Genomic DNA, 23,438 nt, shown 5'->3' on the forward strand with positions numbered 1-23,438 from the left:
AAACTCTGCATGCCAAAGACACTAAGTCCACATCACCATGATGCGTCTAGGGATGCGCACTGGTGTAGGACACACAGATGTGATGTAATCAGTGTTGATTTAACGAGAAGCATAAATGAAGCTCAAGCCAGTTTAGGTGCTCAGGGTGTTAACATGGACACCTTACATTTAAGTTTATACATTTACCAGACTCTTATCCAAATCAACAGCTTTTTATAGGCCCTAGATTGAGCCCACGACTGTTACAACTTTATGAGTTAATGCTAGCCAAGCTTAAAAATCTGCCCTAACCGGGAGCCTTCTTGATATTTATTAGTCAACAATATATATGAGGGTATTAAAAATTACAAGGCATCATCATGTGGGATGTTTGTGTCTTGGGCAGTGGGGGTGCTGATTTGTCATTCTGTCTTTTATCGTTCTTTTCCCCCTTCTTTTTAATGTTTTTTTTGCCATTTGATTGGATTATATGACTACCTGCATACTGCCATGATGCAAGTTTGTTTTATAAATAGTAAATAGACTATTTATATCATGCTTTTTCCAGCTTTGTTGCCTAATTAAAGCCTTTTTTTACATTACTAGCCACATACACCCATCCACACACACATTCAGACACCACCATGTGACGAGATGTACAGACGTTTCTTTTCCACCTAGTCTGTCCCTTTTTTCTTTTTGTATTTTGCAGTGTTTAAGTAGGTGTTATTTGAGAAAATCATCGTCTAAAATGGTTTTGCCATCGAAACAAAGGTAAGTTGAGAGGTAACAAAGGATGGCACAACATGTATATAATTTGTCATATTTAAACAGAGAAGGTCAAAGTAACAGATCAAAACGTTTAAGACCAAATGGAGGAAAGACAAAACAATGTTTGTTTATAGAAACATTGGAAAAAGCTACATTTGTTCTGTGCTTGAGAGTCTGAGTGACAGAGTGAGAAAATCTGAGTGTGTGAAGTTCTGAAGTACACAACTGTGGCACTTTTGTTTGGGGTCCTCTTAGTTTGAAATGTTGTAATACTGTGAGCCGTTCAGATTGGCAGGGACTTTGTGTCACTAACCAAGCCAAGAGTAGAATTATCCAGCCTCCCGTTCTTATCCAAACCCTACTCAGTATCTCTGTAGTATTTTGATCCAAAGTATGCCACAATTGTTTCTCAACTACAAGGAGCTGTGTCAACTTGTGCAAAAGAATATCATATGATTCCTTTAGGAGTTAAAACCAAAGCCTTCTCATTTGAAAGAAAGAAGGAACAAATATAGCACACACTCCTAGTTACGTTGAAAACCTCAACCCACAACTGGAAGGTGCTATGAAAAAATTATGGTACCAAAAACTTCACCATTACTAGCTTTATATTAGATCGGAGCATGATTACTGCTAGCTGCGTTTGGTCAAAAGTACACTGAACTGTCATCCCCAGGGATCAGATGGAGAGGCTCCTCGTTTCCATCTAAGGGGTTTCAGTGCTGGTTGAGAGCCATCCAAAAGGCGTCTCAATTCTGAAAAAGTTCAGCTCTTTGGAAAATAAAAACTGAAGAAGCCTTTGGGATATGAGGTGAAACCTCATCAATAACCAAGAAAAGATCTCCAGCTGCTTTCTTTTGAAGTCTTTTAGGATTCCCGCCTTTCAAAATGCATCTAAAAGCTTCATCTGTGTTCCTTTTATCCATTCATCTGCATTATATTTAACATTTAGAGTCCGTTCCACATGACTGACCTGAGGTGGCAACAGATCTTGGCGTGACACACGAAAAGGCAGAAGTTACTCATAGAAAGAAATAGAAAATTGTTAAATTGTGGCAAAACAGCACTTCATTGAATGCTGCTGGCGTGCAATTCTCACCACTAAAAAGAACAATTAGCCCAAGTCATTCTGGAGTGAGAACGTCATAATGAAAACACGGAGTGATCCAACACACTAGAGAGGTGTTGTTTCCTATTATAGCTGCAATATGGATAAAAAAAAAGAAGAAAGCTGTGAACTAAGCTTTTGAGCCAATTCCCAAACTGTGCCAAGAAGGGTGAAAAAAAATGTTTAGCAGCATATGAGGCTTACTTTTCTTAAACTTAAAAATCATGTACCTGCAGCAGCCTTTCGGGTGTCCTTTTTCATCTCACTGACAGCTGCAGCAATAGCCTCATTAATGGAAGTGTAATGCTGTAGCACAGTGCGTGCAACTTGGGGAGCAACGTGCATGCAAATGTGGAGGCCTTGGTCAGTATACGTGTGCATGCTTCTTATGGGTGTTATTTCTTTTTGCATTTAAAAATGACTTTAAAAAAAAAGACCCAGAGTAACAGGATTTCAGCTTCTTTTGAACCCAATGCCGCTAAGAGAAAGGGTTAGCGAGATTAATGTCAGCCCTGGTGAGCTCCATGCCTTGGGGCATTCCTCAACCTTCCCTCCCTCTGCCATTACTGGAAAATATTAATGAATTGGCCACACTCTATTAGGCTGTCACTGGCTTGGATGATTAAATCTGGCGTATGTGGATGGGCCACTGACAGACAGCAGGCTGCCATCTGACCAACTAACTGCAAAACAGCTGATGAAAGGGGCGGGGCTGCTGGACCATGAGCCAAACTCAAATGAGTTTCAGCTGATGTCGCTGCTGAACACGGGCCTGAACCAACAACGCTTCGAATACAAACACACACATACACACAAGTCCAGGCATACTGCCATTTGTTGCATTTTTCTACTGAATGAATGAGGGTCACATGAGACTGCAATCAATAGAGTAGCGTCATCTCCTGGAATGTCTCCTGCTGGTTGCTAATGTATAATTCTAGGGGGAGTTACCGCTTCCCATTTCCTGACCAAGTCATTAACCCTCCAAGACATAAGCCAAATGGCATCCCGTACTCTCTTCTCTCAATCCTGACTCCCCGTCTACAGCCTACAGTGGCTGTCAAGAAATAACACCCACTTTCATTTAAGGTTTTACACACCATGGCATTAAAATCAGTTAACTAAAATAAAATGTTGATATTATATTATATATATATATGAAAAGAAAATGAAGGTCAATAGGGCATTAGATGAACAGCGCCACATATTTTATTGTCTTATTTAAAGAACTGAGCTAAAATGCAAAGGCAGTGTATGAAAAGAGCATTCTTTCCTTAATGGCTTGCAAAAGCATCGTTTGCAGAAATAAGTTAAAGTAATTGTCTTCTGTGTGACAATATCAGTCTCTGAAAAGGATGTGAAGACATTTGGATCACTTCTCCTTTCGGTCAATAAACATTAAAAGGAAGAAAAGTTCCCTGAAATCGACACAATCAACACAACCGTATTTCAACATTGTTTGTGGTGTGTGATTTAGACAACATCAAGTTCTGCCCAATTTACTTTGCTGCCCCTTAATACCATGCTGCTTTTCTGCAGACCACAAACAAATCCTTCAAGGGGTTGTCAGATGGCTTCCATCTGAAATTCCACTGCACTAAAGTCCTACACACTGCTCCATTAAGGGACAAATTGCAAAGGTTTTTAATGAAAGGAGAATCCAAATTAAAGACCAGAGGACAATCAAAGAGAAAGTTGAAGCCCCGAAGAGAAGAGAATTGAGAAAATCAGGGTGGGTGTCTCAGAGTGGCTAAAGGCCACCTCTGGGCTGTTTCACACACGATTGATATCACAGACAAATTTCCTTTCTTCAAGGCCGTGATCTGATTGAAAAAAAAAAGGTTAGTTGGTGTCACAGGGTTACAGACCCTTTGTCTGGGGAGTTGTAATTACTGCGTGCTGCACTTCAAGAAGGTGGGAACAAGCGGTCATTTAATCTTCCTCTTTGTTGATGAAAATGACTTTCCTTGAGGGGATTTGCAAGCTGTTTTAAGGTCACTCATTCAAGTATCTTGAGAAGAGGGTTCGAAAAGAAGGCGGTCAGATCACTGGTGGATGGTTCCAGGTGCATCCTCAGCCATGGTTATGGGTTTGCATACATGGTACTTAACACTGAGAGTGAGGGTTAAAAACGCATCCACAGGACAGAGCTAAACACGCTACATGGTTTTCTTAATGATGACATTGATGCCGTAACAGGGAAAGGACTTTGTAGAAATGGGATTTATTTTTAGTCGAGCGTGCTGCGGTGAGGGAGTTGTAGCTGTGGAGAGCAGCAGCTGCTTCAGATGAAAGCATGTCACAGGGTGAGATGTTGATAAGAGCTGCATCTGTTGTCAGATCCCAGTTTGCATGTGCAAAAAGCCCGTGTGTGCTAGCACGCGTTAAAACCTGGCAGACATTAAACAAACATGTTTGTGCACCACTGAAACATGCAGGGTGGACAGTGTGTGAGCATTCTCCACAGGTGTGTACGATAATGCATTTTGTCTTGAGGGTGTGAATACCATACTCACAGTCTGCCTGGGCACAGATGAGGCAGGCGGTAGTGCTGTTAAAGAAGGTGAGAAGGCCGGCCACAGCTAGGCTGATGTCGGTGTTCGTCGGTCTCAAGTCCAGAGTTGTGAAACGGGGGAACTGAACCTTCAGAATGTCCTCTGGAGCCACTTTGACATAGGGCACCTGCACAGAGATACCAAAATCAGACTACTGCCCGCACCTTCACTGTCTGCTGTTGAATAGTTTGACCTTTAGCACAAACTTATATGTTTGAATGAAACAGACAGCATAGCTGTGAAGTAAACAGTGAATAGACACACATCTATGATCTGCAGGATAAAAATAGTGAGATGCCTGCGGACAGTCAAAACAAAGAATGACTTGGTAGCAACAAGTTTAATAGGATAAACTGCAAGCAAAGATCACCCTGGGGTCTATGGTAATGGACCCATATTTACAAAATGCATTTTTTAAGTGACTGAGGCACTGAAAATCATGTCAGTGTGGATCCAAACGTTACTCGTGCAAACAAGCCCTTGTTAGAGAAACTGTTGCCTTCTCTTTTGCTGATATTTTCATTTTATATTATTTTTCATTTAAACCTGGGTCAATCGTTTGTCCTCTTGTAGGCACCATATTTCAGACACATGTGGTTCTTTTAAATTGGTGCACTGCCACAAAAAAAAAACAATGGCAATAAGATGAAGTGCTGACTCAGCTTTATTTTTCTGAATCAGAGACCTATTTTTAGTTTGTTTCAAGTCTCCAAAATGAAGGGCACAAAGCAAAGTAATTACATTATTTTAACAAAATGCACATAAATAACAAAATGGCACAAATTATGCTTTTCCTGACTGTCAAAGGTTCAAAATTGCTTTAATTCTAACATACCCAGTTTTCCGGCTGTTTAGCTGTCATTTCAAGAGGCGCACAAGAGATTGAGCAATACATATTCATTTTTGAAAGAGAATTCATACAAAGGCTTCCAAAGATTTTTTTCCCCCTCCTTAAAAGGAATTTCTGCATATGCAAGTATTAAGGGTCCTATTGAATGTAAAACTATTTTTATCTTGGCAAAGCTAAACAAAGATATTTTGTGACTTGCAGCACGCAAGTCACATATACGTGAAACTCAAATCCAATTGTCACTTCCTTTTTTATGCAAATATCATAATTTATATATTCAGCTGATTCAATCCCCAAACTTGAAATATGTTAGAAAACATGCTAAGTTGACTCCTGTAGGCACACCTCCAAACATGGCAACACCAAACCACTTTCTGTTCGGAGAGAACTTAATTGTCAGTGCGCATTGCTAATATTTCAGCAGTGCAATGTGGTCTGGGCGCTGGTCGACAGTCATGCCAGGGACGATGGTGTCCCGTCCCTCCGACAAATGGAGAGAGGTTCACAGGGGAGAACTATCCACGGACTCAGGAAGCGGCAGGGTGCAGGGGGAGTGCTGCAAGGTTAGCAGACAAAACCACCAGCCACCTTTGCACTTGAACCCTTTGTGGTTGAGTCAGTGGTGTTGAATCAAGCCTCGCCAGGGAGAGGTCCTGTGAGGGAATCCTCCAGCATATAAAGTATATTTCACACAACTGGAGCTGCTAAATGCTGAGCATCGGTCGTCTTTACAGACATTGCAGCAAGCTATCCTTATACCCGACTTGAAAATGACAAAGAAGAAATAAAAGCTTGAAATTTGAAAAAGAACAAATCTACCAATCACGTCTCTTGCTGTCTGTGTCAATGCAACATGTAGTCATAAAGTTCTGGAGGTGCACATTGGGTGACAGAGCTCTGCCGGGGGTGTTTGTGTCTGTGTGTTGCAACACAGTCGACTCGACAGAGATGCACAGATCTGGGTTTAGGCTGCTTGACCAAACAAATCACAGTTTCTAAGTCATGATCAACATGAATAAGGATCAAAGCTGCACATTATGGGAACTTTAAATAACAGCATAGGTAACTGAATAAAATCTTCCCTCAAGGGACTTTGACAAAACATGTTACTTTACTATTAGATCAATCAACTGAATTTTGTGCTTTACTGGTCTGAAGGCATGTGATTATGAAATTACTGCAATGCTATAAAAAAAAAAGAATTTGTAAAAATAAATAAATAATAATTATGAGAAAGAGTGAAAAAAGGCAAAATAAAATTAAAATAAAGTGGCAGTCCAAACATGGTCGACAGTACAAAAAACTTTCAAAAATGCTACAACTGCTTCTACTGGGAATGTATTTTAGCAACATGAAAGTGAAGCATAAAAGGAGCCAAAAAGAAAATGGATCACATCTAAAACATGAATGCACACAGTAAATTATAGCTATTTAGACATAATGGGGCTTCTGTATTATAGGGAAACTTTGTGAATATCACAGTACATCAAAGAGCATCAAGAGATGTACAGTGTATGTGCTTTATCTGGTGTCAGAACAAAGATCAGACAGAGGGCCGACGAGCTTTCATTAAAAATCCATAATTATCTAATTATTTCATCCCAGTTTCACATGGAGGTGTACAACTTTCAGTGAGATTGATTGCAGTGTTTTAAAAGTGTTCCGTTTGCTCTGGCTGAATTTCCTTTGCCGCTCCTAATGAATTTATCACACCAGTCCCAAGGTACTATCAGGCATGTTTAACACCATCTGATCTCTGCTGTGAAGAGGGAAGTTAAGTAAACTGCATAAACTACACCAAACTCTGCAGCCTTCAGCAGTCCCTGAGGACAGCAACAAACAACGCTGCTGTACTTCAGGCTGATTAGAAAATACATCCCAATTTGAAAGCAAACAGTCCTCTTTCCTTTTCCGTCACATGAAATGCAACTCCTCGTCAATTCTCCATCTGATGATGAGAAAGGAGACATCCGGGAAGGCCTCACAGTGAGACCTTTGAGCAAGTGAAAGAGAAGAAGAACAGGCGTTGGGGTTGGTAGGGGTCGTGCCGGCCAGCTGGCAAAGCATTTCAGCAGAGCGTGGTGAGGCTTGAAGGGGATGTGGTAGGACGTGCTGGGTCCAAGAGGAGCTCCCAAGAAGGACGCCTCTTCATCATGGCAGATTGCCTGTCTACTTGCTTCTCACTGCACATACATTGCTTTCCCCCTCTAACCCATATCTCCTCAATTGGTTTTCAGTCCCTGCCCATCAGGGTGCAATGAAGTCCCTGGGTGTGAGGATGAATGGAGGAGCAGCCGCCACTGACAGCCATTCCTTCCTCTCAAGGAGTCCTAAAGTCTTGGTAATGACGACAGACCACACTGGGGAAATGAGACCCCATTCAGGTGTGTCCTTATCTTCCCCGTTGCATTCGTACAATTTCTCACTACCCCTCTGTTATTTCCATCCTGTAATACCCCACATTGTTTACCACTCATTCATTTGTTCCCTTTTCCCGTCAATTCTTTACTTCCTTTTCAGCACTGCGGCCTGGTGCTGTCTGCTTCCTCCCTTATTCCGGACCCTGACACACCGTGGTGGGCTTTATCTCGGGAAGTGGAGGCTTTGGAAGGTCTTTATACAAACACAACCGTATTCACTTGTGCACACACAAACAGTATATACCACATACTATTATGTAAATGTAACTAAGACCAAGCTGAGAGGACGCATTGTCACTGCATTACCGTCAACACAGTTCCCCTAGTTACAGCCACAGGATTAATTATTGTAAAACAGTTGCAGTTACTATTCTCCTCACCTTACAAAATGCTCAGTAATAAGACTAAAAGTTAAACAGGAGTACTTGAAGGAAAGAAATCAATCCTCACATTACTAAGATTGAGCTGTCAGCCACTGACAGAGCCACTTACCAGACTCTTTATTAGCAACCAACTACTACATTAGTCACCGTGATGATCAATTAAACCCAAAAGTAAAAACTGAAACAACTTTTCTACAAATGTCCTTGCAGCAGCTTCACTTTCTGCTTTATACCTCACCAATACCTTCGCCATCCTACCCTGAAAAACAATTCAACAGCTCCACCCCGATGGACTGATGATTTAATGATGGTTTTTACTTTAAAAAGTAATCATACAACTGCAATCACTCTGCTTCTAGTCTGTTCTTTGTAAAATCATTGTAATAATTTTACGTAATTCATATAATGAATTGTGCATTATTCATTGAGCAAGTAGCTAAATTCAAGTCTGTTTTGTCAGAATCTACCTTCATGAAACAACAGATGATTCAAAGTAACAAATAATTTGTTGATACTCCTGTAGTAAACAAGCTATGCATTGAAATTAGATGGTCTGTTCTTTTAAAAGTGTTTGCTCAGGGCGGTGACACTAATGGCGTGAAACTAATTACATCAGAAAATGGTGAGGGGGGAGAAAGAAACACCTCTGGCAGACAATAAAGCCCAAGGTAACTGCTCCATTTTTAAATAATTTGGCAGCTTAACTGTAAATAGAATTTAATACCTCCATGGCTGCTTTGGAGGAGGACAGGCGTGTGTCAGGGGGGAGGAGAGAGAGTCAATGTGCAAGAGAAAGGCAGAAAAAGAGAGAACATGGAAGGACAGCGAGGAAGAAACTGACAGCCTGACTGACAGAAGAAAAGGGCAATGAAGTGAGTGATGGAAGAGAGGATGAGAATGCTAAACATCAGTTGGACAGGAAGAAGAAAAATGTAAATGCATACAGTAATAAGGACTAACAAATAATGAGAAAAAGCAAAACCTCAATCAGCACTCATTGAATAGATTAACTAAATTTAAAAGAGTGAAGTTTAAATCAGTTGCACATGCAATCTCTTATGTTTTAAAACTGTTTAAAGGGGGCACATGAAAAAATACATGTTCTGTGTTTGACAGTATATATTTGCACGTCTTAAGTGAATACTTAATCAAAAATATAAGAGAATCCTGTCAGTTACTTTTGGGCAGCGTTTGTCTGATTAGCAGGTTTATGAGATCACAGAGATTTCCCAAAGTTAACATACATAACTGGTTCACTGAACATGAAGCATGTCTGTAGTTTTAGACCTTTTAACCTTATGTCAATTAATACATTTTCCCTTTTTGTCTCTTTTTGACTGTTTTCATTAAAGCTGCAGGTGAAATGACTGACACCACCCCACACCCCGTCATCTTGCGGGAGCCTTGTGTTCAGTCAGTAAGCCGTTACTGTGGTATTGTGATTACAATGTATGCTCATTCACTAAAGTGGCAAAAACACAGAACAAATTCACCAGATGTTACCGAGCAGAGTGAATCACAGTACTTCCACTCTCATTACGCTTGAATTTAAAAAAAATGTATTATAAACGCTGAGTAAAGGTCTGGCCTACAGAACATTTGTGTCAATACGGACCAGGAATAGATGTTTGAATATTACTCAAGAAGAAATATCAATACATGCTTTGTTTTCATAAAGCATTGAAATCCCTGATGGTTGTTCAAAAAAAAAAAGAAGAAAAATAGGTAAAACACAAGACAGCAATTGTAATTTAGATATAAAAAGATGCCTTGTTGTTTTTCTTTTTCCTATAAAAAGGAAGACAAAGTTTCACTCTTTCTTCTCCTCCCCATGCTTTCAGAGTTTGTGAATGACACAGAGACTGCTCAAAGAGTCTGCCTGATTTGGAAGTGATTTCTTGTCCCTTTGTGTATGCAAGTGTGTTTCCTGCAGTGTGACAGAAAGGCTGGCAGGTCTGCAGACAGAGATTTGACAGGCGTTTAATGAGGAAGCTTCTCGAGGACATAGGCTTTGCACAAGTACCACACACACACGTATTTGCACACAATGAGCAGTGGAAAATGAGCAACCTTTATTTCGTAGCAAAACTACCTTAACCCAATTACAATGTGCTTACAATACACTAGCTTTAATTACACTGAGCCTGCCCTCTGATCGATTTAGATTAGCTTTTATAACTAGAGAGCCACTGCAAACCTACTCATCCCAGTTCAGTATTTCACCACTTGTTGTGTGCTTTGAATAAGCTCAGCTGATCGCAGCTTTTCAATCAAAGATTTGAATATTAGGAGGCTATTCAAAATTCTGACAAGGCAAGAGGAGGTGTGAGGAGACAGATGTTTTGTGCTGGAGTGAAAGTGAAAGCTAATTTCCTTTCTGTCCAGTCCAACAAGCTCTAGGTTGCCTCAGTTGTTAGTCTGACAAGCGCCAAATTCCTTCTATTACCTGACCACCGTGAACTTAACAGGAGGTTGAGAGTAGGGGGTCTGAGCAAGGGGAGAAAGAGAGGAAGTGGACGGTCAGTGGCGCCATACGGAGGGCAGACATAATCAGCTCCTACATCTGCTGGCTTGGACTCAGAAGGGCAATGGAACAAAACTGTTTAATAAAGTATCACTGGACTTTTATGGGTCTTGAAACGGAGGGGGCACAGCTGTAGGAAGGTTAGCATTAGCGCCGTTCATGTGTGATGTTTTAAGTGACTCATTTACATTACTGCACGTTGACCTGCCCATCAATTAGTACACACAGCACATGCTTGGTGGAAAGACCGAACTGTCCTTGAAAACACTTAGTACTTCAGCCAAGAGGACAGCAGCCACTCAGGCAGTGAGCGGAATACAAAGTTTTCAAAAGCCAGAGGGAAACAAGTCTATTCATGGTCAAATATGGACATAGCTAATCAGTTTGGAGATCATCAGTTGTAGAAAACCTTCCAATAATATAACGCAGCAGTCTGTAGCCTGCACTGAAGCAGCAAATCACAAGCCAGAGAATTATGTTGGCCACTGAGCATTACAGAACAGATGCTGTTGGAGACACTGCCGATCAGTCAGCAAGTGTGATGCCAGAGCTGGAATGCCAGGGTGGAGTTGGCAGCAATTGTATTGCAGTGTGATAGGAGATAGAGGAGCACAGGTGGTAGTCTACTATAGTGACCTGATCGGCTTCTGAACCAAGTGGTTTATGGAGGATTTGGGAGAGCAGCTGGTGGCATTCAAAAAAGGCAAATAAAAATATCTTGGGTCGGGGGAGTTGAGAGACTGGGAGCAAGTGTGGCAGTGTCAGTACTGACCTATCAACAATCTCTATCCCCGCCCGCCTGCACATCGTAGTCTTTGTGCCCACAGCCAAGTCTCTATTTGTGCTGGTAATGAGCCTACATCAGGTCCCTATGGTTCGAGCAGAAACAGACTAGTGATAAAGATGAAGTAGCTCGTGGATCCCATAGTGACTTTTAGGAGAGTGGAACATTGACCATGAGATCTCTATCTCATTGATCAGTGAGTTAAGAGAGAAAAAAGTTCCTTTCCTCCAGAGAAGCCTGTTCCTCACACCACTGCTCTCACAGTAAATGTGTTGTGGTGGAAAAAAAAAAAAAGAAAAAAAGATTTCAAACCCGTTGTTTGGCTCCAAACTGTATTATTATGAGAAGCAATGATAAATAAAGAAGCCCCTTGATTTGAGAAGTTGTGTTTAACATCTTTCCTAAATAAATGAGGTTAAATTTCTGCAGTAAATTGTTTTGTATATTCATTGAGAGCATGCGTTTATCAGCCACAAGAAAACAGTTTGGTTGTTAAATGAACATTTTCTTCAAGGGGAGCTTTCATTAAAAAAATGTTTTCATTAATCAAACAGTGGGATTGATCATTTTCTGGGAATTGAGCCAAATGTTTGAATTACACCTCTTGAACAAAACACTGATGAATTCTACATGACAAAATTGGCAAACACTTGGGCAACAAATCTTCGGGAACCTGGCCTTTGAGTGCAACACAAGCGTGCTGATGGAGAGACATGAGACCCTAATGTTGTTGATGACTTTCAAATCACAGAATCAAAATGGCAGTGCATTCATTCAGTGAGCAGCTGGCAAAAAAACTGAGCAATAATCGGCTGATCCTCCTTCCACCCGGACTAAATCTGTGCTACTTGACAGAACTGACTAAGATGGAATAAAGCAGCATTGTAATACGAAGCACAGTCTTCTGCCTGAACACAATCTGCTCACTTGAAATCCATTTCACTGCTGCTCGTCTGGGAGTCAGTGTTTTTCCTTGTATTCATGTCCATAATCGAATAAAGAGGTCTGTCAAGAGTGTTGACAAGCTGGTGGATTTGGATATGAATACAATAGTTGTTCTAGTGTGGCCTCAACAAGTAAGATCAAAAATGTTTTGAGAAAAGGGTCAGCAGAGGTTGCTGGAGGGAACAGCTGTGCTCTTCTAATTATGCAGAGGAAGAAACAGAACAAGCACCTGCGTTTGTTTGGAGGAAGATGACACAGAGGAACCGTGTGCAGAGTGACACCAGCGGCTTCAACTTCTCTGATCAAACTTAACGACAGATTTCCATAATTCTGTTACAAAACCCCCCCCAAAATTTTGCATTATATATTTTTCATCATGTTGTAATCCTAACTAAGATTTTACCTCATTCGTCTGCCACTTTGTTCCCAAAGATGTACAAGTTGTGGCTTTTCCTAGAAAAGCTTACAAGTAAAATACATTTCCCTCGATTTATATTATTATAATATATAATACAGAGAGCTAAGCATTCAAAAGATACGGTACACTGGTGTGTGTACATGTGTCATCCTATCATGGAACAAATGTAGCTGGGTATTAAATTTCACCAAAAATGTGACCCTATACTCATGTTCACACAAATAAAAGTAATCAAAAAATCTCTCTAACGGACGGATGATCTGTCCTGACCCTTACCTTTTGCTGGGACAGGCTCTGCAGGATTGAACAGGGTATAGATAATGGAGGATGGAAATAAAAGTATCATATCGGCCCATATAAGGAAAATTACTCTACATGGGTCTGAAAAAGCCAAAAGCATTTTAAAAGTTTACTCAAATAATGAACAAGGGGGGGCAGGGAGATAAAAAAAAAAAAAAAACAAGCTGTATATATATATATATATATATATATATATATATATATATATATATATATATATATATATATATATATGTAAATATATATTTAAAATCCTGGAGGTTCACCGTCTTGTTGCATGGAAGGATAATAGCTTTTCACACTTGCGTAATTGGGGACTTTTCATTGTCACAACATGTAAAACTCTGATGATGCTTGATGAAGTTTTGTTTGATATGTTGCTGTTCTGGTTTAATAAACACAATAAAAGCTTAAGCTATGATGCTGTGTCCTCAGAAAAATTGCAAATGATACTAAGGAGAATAGCTATTGACTGCTGTATCCACTGACTGGTCATTAAGTAGCTCAGGAGACTTGTGCTCTAATTTGAGGGATAGAGAAAAGCTCTTTAGAAGTCCAAGAAGGAATATAAATGTGTGAAGGATGATGCCACCCCGGTTCTGAGACTTCCTGAGCACCTGCCAATAAATCTTTTTTACTTTCTCTCCTGACTCTAATGTTTAATTCCTAAAGCTCTCCAACACAGAGGCGTGTGCAAATACACACGACTAAAATAGGAGCTGAATCTTAATAGAAATCTTTTTGGGATTTGTTTGTGTGTACGTTTCAAAAATACAGAAGAAGGAATTTTTCCTTTTACATCCAAATGAATTCCAGCAACGATAACAACTGGCGGGTGAGGAGGAGGAGGGGAAAAAAAGAAAGAGAGAACGATAAAAAAAATCTGTTGCTTTTATTAGACTCATTGTTGGGCTGAAATAGTGCCCAAGTTCTGTTGCATACGGCCATTAAAAGCAAATTTGCAATACCGTTTGCAGGACCTTAAGAGTAAATGCTAAGCTGCACGCGTTTATAACATGCTGAAGTCTTATTGTGATTTAACAGAGATTCATCAGCTTAGTGACCCGGCACTGCAGCAAGGAGCTACATCGACTAGAACTAGAAAGAACTTCACACATCGTGATTTTAAAGCCAAATTACAGCAAACATTTAAGTATAAGGCAGAAAAAGACAGATACAACAGAGATAATTTACGTCCTATAGGTTCATTGTGAGCATCGTGGAGGGTGATTAGAGGCAGACGCTGACTGAGCTTGACATAAAAAACTACAACAAACACCTGCTCTGTCTATTTGTTTTGCTTATAAAACAACAGATTGTGATTTACCGGCCATTTATTGTCCAATGTTAGTGATACCGATTAAGTTAAATGAGACATAGCGAGAAAAACAATGATGGAGTTGATGGGGGAAAGAAAAAAAACAGAAGGGAGGAAAAGGACAAAAACGTGGCAAGCGCTGAGGTTTGTTTCAGGGCGTGACTACAGACATTCAAAGTTTGTTTGAGGAGATACAGTGCAATGAGGGAGAGGACAACAGTGTGACCCAAAACGGCAAAGGACAGTTGTTTAAAAGTAATCTATCTAATAATCAGTGTCAGTTTGTCATTTAATTTGCGAAAGATGAACAGGCTGAGCTTTTTGGGGATCAACATTATGTTAAAATCAGGGCAACAGATCCATGTCACGAATGGGATTTGGTCTTTGGATATGTGATAACAACTAAACCATTTCTATGACAACTAAGCAAACAAATACTCTGGAACTGTGGGATGTCATTAAAACAACAAACAACATGAATTTATAACGTATGGGAAGAACAGATGCCATCCCGCTCATCCGGAAAATGAGCTGTTTGATTCTGAGAGACAGTGCCAGAAAGTGTTAAAGGAACATTCTGCTTAATCTGAACAGCGTTTGGGTGTCGTCTCTCGCCAAGTAAAGTTGATATGGAGCTTTTATAACTTCAAACGTGATTCCAACTATGCCTCAATGAAAAATAAATGCCTATTACGCAACGATGTGTAACAGAATATAAAATTTGTACCTAATAGCATTATCAGCTAATCTGAAGTCAAAAGATCTCTCCAGTGCCATTTATTTTCTGCTTCACAACACAAATATGCAATGTTTCATATCACTACAGCTGTTTATATTCTCATGATTATACACCAAAACTGCTACTGGGACATTATTGACACTGTTTCAAATTAGTTCAATCTGAAAACTTTCACAACAAGGATATTTAATTACTCTTTATACACACATTTTTAACTACAACAGGGTACCATGATTTACTTTTTCATGATATAAATACTTTTTAATACAAAATTAGCTTGTACTTGCATGAGAAGGACTGAGCAGCTCTTGGCTGTACATGAACAGGGGATGTGGTATTCTGGCTTTGTTATCACCAACTGTGGAGCAACATCTGGATGGGGAGGCTGACTACGCTGAGCAGAGCTAACATGAGAGCAGTTTCTGGTCAGGAGGGATGTTTCTGTGTTGGCTGGCTGGTTTAATGAGTGACAAAAAGCTATTCCAATGGGTTACTGGACAGCACATCCATTTAAAATCACTCCAGTCACAACCACACACACACACTGCAGGGAGAGTATCTGGACACATGTCTAATCACATTCAGATGTTTAAATGATTACAGACTGAGTTTCTTGTTTTTGCCTGAAAAATATGTCAGAACTGAAACACTAGTCTGGCTTCAACAGAAAACATTTTCAAAACTGCTTAATAAATATTCACTAGCAGTAAACGGTGGCTCGGTTGTGTCTGTTCAGGGATGTCTACTATCTGTTCTTATCGAAGAACCTGACAGAGTTAACTTGCGTGCGAATAAAGCCATCTCAGGAAATATACCCGACTCAAACATTATCTTGGAAATAAACAGCCTAAAAATAAATAAAATAAATAAAAAAGACACATTCATTTTCACCAGAACTGTTTGACAGTGTTACCTTGACTCAAACACTGATGACGCAGAGAAAGCACTGCAGCAAAAGAGACAAGGATGGAAGAAAATGTGACAGAGACAGCCTCTTTCTCAAAGGAGGAGATTAAAAACACCTTTAAAGAACACCTAAAATTTGCTTCAACATCTCCACACAGATAATATTAAATTTACAAGCAATTTTCTGATTGTTTAAAACTTTTTTTCTCCCAGAGATGTGTGTACGTGCGTCTGGGTCTTTTGAGCATCTATGTGTTTACGGAGGCACCATTTGCTTTCTTCAGGGCTTGAGCTTTACACTGACCCCCAACCTCAATTCTGTGTGCTTTTTGTTTGTTTGCAGACCTTAGGTTCACCTCTGAATCCAACCTGAGCCCCACCTCACTCAAATGCAGGTGTGTACTCTATCGGTTCTCTGCAAGAAAATGGTTTTGGAAGCTCAAAGCAACCCCTGGACGTCAGACATAACATTAATATTTATGAATACTTCTGGCACTTGTCTGAAGCGTAGAGAAATTTGTTTCTCCGCTTAAGTGTACCCAGTGAAATTGCATATTACATCCTTTAGGGCAGATAAAAGAAAGTTAGGGATAAAAACAAGATTTAAACAGAGCTGACGGGGGTAAGCAGTTTTGACATACAACCTGGATTCGGATGGAACATGGGCCATATGAAAATGTAGCCAGTGACATTTAATCAATTTAATTTGAAAGCTTCCCATAGAAGAATCAATCCAATGCTTTGTATGAAAAGCCCTATCTGATTTATCTTTCTCAAGCTTTTACAAAGAACAAATCAAGAAAACAAAAAGGCCACTGAATACTATACCTGTGAAAAAAAGAAAAACGGTGCCTGTCATCCAAAGCCCAAAGCAATTTTCTGATGAGAGTATTCAACTGCTGTACTTTTAAATCCCGATCCCAAGGTTTGTTCACTATGTCGTCTGAGATGGAAACAGCCTGATGCACACATTCGCGCCCTTTCCTGCAGAGCCAGAGTATTTCTATTAGTCACCATTAGTGTGAAACCCAGATGGACTCAGTCCCACTCCTCTGTCTCCTCAGTAGTAATAGCTTCTGCAGCAGCAGTGAAACCCGGGGAGTGATTTATAGGGACTAGAAAATGATGTGCTGATCACCTAGTGGGGTATGTCAGTCGCAATATTGCTGCTGTTGTCTCAGGCAACGAGCCGTTGTGGCGCCAGCATCTGTGGCCATACAGTACGTGCTCACAGTGAGGGATTAGGTGGTCAGACCCAGGTAGGTGATGAAATACAGACACATCCACTTCAGCAGCTGCTCTTCAGAGTGACATGCTTTCGCCTTTGATTAACTGATAATTTACCACTGACAACACTGACATGTAACAAATTCATTCTCTCAGTCAGTCTCAATTTCACTCCTAAATTACTGATATATTAGCAAGTACGAAAGGCTTTATCGCGAGTGTTAATTATAGATTTGGTTATTTGTTACCGGTACTTGCTATTTTGAGTCATCTAATTAGAACCTGTTTTCATCAAACAGGAACTCTTATTGCCTTAAATTATGTCTTCGATGGTAAAACATACATCTGATTAATTTATAGGGCTACTGATTACAATGCAGAACACCAAAGTTAATTTGAGTTTGCAGTTTATTTTTTATGGGTTTTTATCTCTTCCAGAGCAGTCCTAACACCTGCGCTGCAGACTCTTTGGTTGCTAAACACAGAGTAAAGATTTACATTATTTCCCAAAGGATTATGGGTTTTCTGTTTACTACTGGATGAGCCTGACTTTTAATAGCTTAAAACTTGTGCTTCTCAACTCATTAAGGATGACTTTACTTTTAATGACTGCAGTTCTCGCTCAGCAAGGAAACCTTTTCTTGATGTAAAATGTTGCTCGTGAATCTTCAGTTACTTGATCCCTGTTCATGCAAGACTATTATCACCAGGGGTCCTTTGAGATAGGAAGTAATTACAAGAAATTGCAGGTTGTTGCTCAGACAACATATTTTGCCATATTTTGGGGAACAAAGACTCTTAAGTAAAAACTTTCATAGTACAACAAATCAACATATGTGATGAATATCTACTTCAAAAACAACAAAAATGGCATTGTTATTTTTCAGGGCCTGACTTTCTTGTTAATTACACCCTTGAGAGATTTTTGGTGTATAACTGAATTTCATATTTGTTATGTTTATATTTCAAAAGAAAAGTAAGTGCAGCTATTGTTGTCTTAACAATCCTGCACCATCAGTTAGTCCACTAGAGTCATGAGGTTCTGCTAGAAAAGGTCATCAACCAGGTTTCTCACCAGAGTAATCAGGAACATGCTGACTGCTTTTACTAAACAGGGAGCGGAGAGAGAGAGAGACACACACACACAGACAGACAGACAGACAGACAGAAGAAGGTGACTACGCTGATTTGCACACCTTAAACCTGAGATGGAGCGTGTCTTCAGTAGATTCAGGCTTAGTGGTTGGGTGGAGTACAGAAATAAAAGCGGTGAGGTCTTAATAAAATCTGGGTGTAGCTGCTGAGATAAAAAAAATAGTTCCAGTGCGCTTCAACTTGTAATGTTCTCTATAAGTAAGGGGACATTGATCTTTTCTAATGATTCAAATATAACAGTAGACATTTGAAGTGGATCAAACAACAAACATTCATGTTACGCAATAATCTAGATAGAATCCATTCTTAGAACAACTTTGACTGAATGTTTTGCTCCATTTCAAATGTTGACTCCTGTAAATGACGAAGAGCGACAAATAATCAAAACAGCCCAAATCTGCCAAAGCTGTGTTAACTAGGGATTTCCCAATCAGGTTTTTTGGCCCCGATCCAATTCCGAGTCATTTGATTTTGAGTATCTGCCGATACCGAGTCCCGTTTCGATACTTTCATGTAACATTAAAAAAAAGAACAAATGCAAAATAAACAGATCCAGGTTGTCCCTCGTTTTTATTTTATTCTTATTTTATCATTTAGCACTTAAACAGTGCAGTTCTCTTTGAGGTAGGTTCAACAATCAAGTAATAATAGTGCAACTATTAACTAGTAAAATAGTGCAAATTTAAACATACATTTTATTTAAATAAAAACAGCAGCTAGACTTAAAATACCCAGCAGGCAGACACCGTGTCATAAAGTAAGGCCAGTAATGTGTTTTTAGACTGTACTCTTCCGTAGTGGGACATATCAGAGCGCGGGGGGCCGGGCATATGACCGGGCCCTTTGCAGCCTGGAGCCTCTCGTCATTCATCCCCGGCGATGAATAGCTGCTCACAACGAGGAGGATTAAGGCGAACAAAATATGCGTATAGCTAGGGCAATTTGGCTTTGCGTTTTATCACTCCACTTTTGTGTTTATAACTCCCGCTCATGTTTAGGCGGTAGGATTACTGTGCTCTGTTGACAAGTGATCAATGATGACGTATGACGTTGATAGACGGCTGTTGATGACAAATGATTTTACCCAAAATACATTTGGAGATTCACTTGCAATTTTTGTTTTAATGTTAACTATGAGTGCAAAAATCCCTGCACAACATATTATACAATACTTTATACGGTATAAAGCATTGTATAATAATGTTGTGCTGAGATTTTCACACTCAATAAAGTTTATACCTAATATGAACCAAGTGGTGCCACAACAAAAAAGAATCTCACGGGCAGGGCCTGCTGCCTCAGGGGCCCAATTGGTCCCCAGGCCGGGGGAGTACCGCCCCCCCAGAGGAAGACACAGACGCCAGCTTCGTTTCAGTTTTCAATCACCCCTGTAGCTTAACTTTTATTTATTAAATAAATAGTTATATATAATCACAAATGTTGCCTCTGTGGGCAGATCACCACAAACAAGCAACTTTCTTGAACTCACTTTACGTGACACAGCCCACACCCCGCATCCCCACCTCACCCATAGCTTTCTTCTATTAGCAGCGTTGTTGTGCAACATTACCTGGACCCGTTGCTTGGTATTGATACCTGATATCTGATAAAAATAGTGAGAATAAAATATATATCCGATCCCTGATCGGGAAGCAACGTCCGATTTTGATCAAGTCTGAAACAACGTGATTGGGACATCCCTAGCGTTAATGTACACAATTTTTACATGAAGCATTTGTCTCAATTTTTTGTGATGACTGGTACTTATATGTAAATAAAACCACAGATTAAAAAAAAAAAAACAATTTGAATTATTGACGGAGAAAAAAAAAGACAGTTTTAGCAGCCGTACTTAAAATGTATAATTCTTTATATGATATCATCAATCCATAGGCGTTTTGAGATTAGACACCACTATTATCTCTAGATGAAGAACGTGTGTTACACAAGGCTTATTGCCTCCCTGGTGCCTGAAGGGGAGGGAACAAGACTCGGGAAGCGTTAGAGTGGTACTACACAACATGACCACTCGCTGGTTGGTCGGCATCTCTGGCTTCACCAGCATCTGAAGAGCTGGTTGATGCAGGAGGTGGAACGGGTGGTGGATCCACGCTGAATAACAACGGGATGTGCTTGGCGACCTCGCACAAATGGTGTTGGACCAATATGACCAGCAGTCCCCCTCTGCCAATCCTGCTGTTGTGTTTGTGACCACGATCTGAGGCTCTTCAGTTTGTTAATGACCCGAGGTTCATGTCTTGCAAAACCGTGGTCTGTCATTTTAGCAGCCGGTTGCAGTTTACAGTTCTGTAACATGCTGATTTATGACATCCACGACTGTGGATGAGGAGCTTGAGGGCATCCTGGTGTTGTCATCAACAAATCTCAACCAAAAACCCACCACCCCGTGTCAGCCCTGTTTACATTAGTCCTGAACCATGACTAGGTGTGCCCTTAGGCGAGTTATTGGCAGTTCCAGCTCGACACACCACCCCATGTCAGTTGATGTAAAAAGGCTAGATTCAGGTGTAAAACGCAGGTCATCCGCCAATGAAAATGGGGCTTTTAACACTTTTGCAAAAATATTTGACCCAGTCCTTACAAGGTCACTTCAGTTCTTTGAGATTTTAGAATATTTGTTTATGCACAGATCTCATTAAAGCTTTTTTTTTTTTTTTTAAGTGGAAGTGGTGTTATGTGATATACCTGTAAGTAATTAGTGTCCTACCAGCTGTATATGGTGGTGACAGTGTTTTCACTTCAGAGAATAAGGGAGGAATTCTGATGGAAACTACAGGCTAACACCTACGGAGACTAGCAGCCACAGGAGTCCGTTTTCACCATCTAAAATAACTTAAACCTCATAAAAATCATGGAAGTTTAAAATTTAAATCTGTCAGAAGATATTTTACATCCTGCGCTGTAGAGTTAGTTAATATGGCACTATTTTTATTCTGAAAAGCATCTGTGTTTCAGCAATAAGTAAGGTTTCGCTCGTTTTGGATGGTGGAAGTGTGCTCCTCTGTGGGCTTCATCCTGTGTAACTGTTAGGTTAGCTCGCTATCAGAATTTTTCATTGATTTTTCAAACAGAGCAGTGTGACCACTGTATCCTGCTGATAAGACACCAAGTACTTCAAACAACCCCAGTTTTTTTTTTTTAAGGAAAAGAATAAAAGAGAGGTTATGCCCCAGCATTTCAAACTTCACTCTGACTAAACCATTTTATCGCCTTAATTCTTCTCTATTTCAGCTATTCAGGGTTAACTGTGAGACAGACAGCGTCAAATTTGACTCACAAATGTTGGTATATACAGGAGTTCACAGCTGATTAAATGACCACAAAGTACCTAGGTCCCATAGCTGTAGAATAATCACTGCAAAAAATAAAATAAAACATAAAGCACTGCTCCTCCACCACTTTATTTAAAAGCTGGTATTAAGAGCTTCTGCTAATGTCCAACTTTTCTACTTTCGTCTTTTCTTTCCTGAATACATTATTATTTTGAATTATCCTGACGTGAACTGACATGACATTTGACATTTTAACTGAGGCCAGTAGATTCTATAGCTCTTTCATTCCATGTATTTACTTATTTTCTAATTCAGTTCCGCTGCACACTCTGACCTTGAGTTGAATTTGCTGGAATGTCAACTAATGCTTCTGTAAACACAGGGGTTCATGGTCGACTCAAAGACTGTGAGGTTCCCAGGAATTAGGCCCAGACCATCATGCTTCCACCACCGTGCTTGGCAGGTATGAAGAGTTTATGCTGATATGCAATATTTGGCTTTTGCCTAACATAACACTGCACAGCATGGTAACACATTACGCTTTTTGACAACATTTTCCTGAAAGTTTTTAAATGCAGCTTTCCAAATCTAAGCTATATTTCTTTTGAAAAGATTAGGCATTTTACAGGCAACATCTCCAAACAAGCTGTACTTGTGTAGACTTTTATAATATCTCAAACTGTCGCATCTAATGTACTAAAAGAGGCTGGTAGGGTCAGATATGTGACATTCAGAATAATCTTTGCAAATCTTCAGAGAATTGTATGGTCTGATGTCGGGGTGACTTGCTGTGACATCCATTCCTGGGAAAATTGTCTTGAAAGTTTTTTCTACTTTTGAATAATCTGTCTCATTGGAGAATAACAGACACCAAACTGTTTAATGTTATGAACTAGGGCTGGGCGATATCAAGTATACTCGATGTATCGCGGCTTCTACTCTGTGCGATGTACAAAATGACTATATCGTGAATATTCGAGTATACATAGTCACACATTTACTTTTAGCCGCAGGCATTAAATTACAGGCTTTTCTCACTCTCTCGCCCCTTCTCTCTTTCTCAGAGAGATAAAACAATCGTTCCTAGTTACATACAGTACGTCAGTCACGTGCGTGCATCATCATATGCCCAGCAGAAAGGTAGCGGCAGCAGGTGTCGGCGCTGCTGTCCGGGACCGCCGGTGAGTTCCACCTAACTTTAACAAACTCGGCCTGTGTGCGCCGTGAGTTCATCTGCGCGGTTACTACGCATGACGGACTCTTTTCAAAGCAAACTGGGACAGTTTAGTAAAGACGGGAGGGGATGTTTTCTCCTCGCACGACGCGCATGGCCGAGAGACGGAGAGCCGCCGGAGAGCCGAGGAGCCGCTCAACGTGCACACGCGTCGCACAGCGCGGCGCCGAGCCTTTCTCTTCCAGAGCTGAGAAACGTCACCTAGTGTTGCTTAAATGTGACCACATGAAATCAATCACTATCATCGAAACAAAGTCAAACAAGACTATATGACGTCATATTTCTAAAAGTAAGTGAAAGTGATGCAAAGGAGGAGAGGATGAAACATTGCAGTCCCTACACCTACAATTAGTCTTAATATAAAAGGTGCTCTAAGGTAGAGGGCTGCATTGGGATTGGGTCCCGCCGGGTCCCGTGGGACCCAACGCAAATCTCGCGGGATCGGGCGGTTTGAATTTTGCTGCGGGCGGGAGCGGGCGGACAAAAAAAAACACTGCGGGATCGGGATGTAGTCTAGCAACCAGATGGA

At 40.3% G+C, this 23,438-nt stretch overlaps 1 protein-coding gene across 1 annotated transcript in view; it reads right to left on the reverse strand.

Annotated features, from left to right (window-relative positions):
- Positions 1 to 23,438, reverse strand: part of grik4 (glutamate receptor, ionotropic, kainate 4) — a 182,189-nt gene that overhangs the window by 146,622 nt on the left and 12,129 nt on the right. Inside the window, exon 4 of the mRNA XM_061720530.1 lies at positions 4,375 to 4,540. Coding sequence (XP_061576514.1) covers positions 4,375 to 4,540 — 166 coding nt within the window. The remainder of the gene's footprint in view (positions 1 to 4,374; positions 4,541 to 23,438) is intronic.

This window comes from Cololabis saira, chromosome 4 (genome assembly GCF_033807715.1).
Source record: "Cololabis saira isolate AMF1-May2022 chromosome 4, fColSai1.1, whole genome shotgun sequence".
In the NCBI taxonomy this organism is placed as follows: domain Eukaryota; kingdom Metazoa; phylum Chordata; class Actinopteri; order Beloniformes; family Belonidae; genus Cololabis; species Cololabis saira.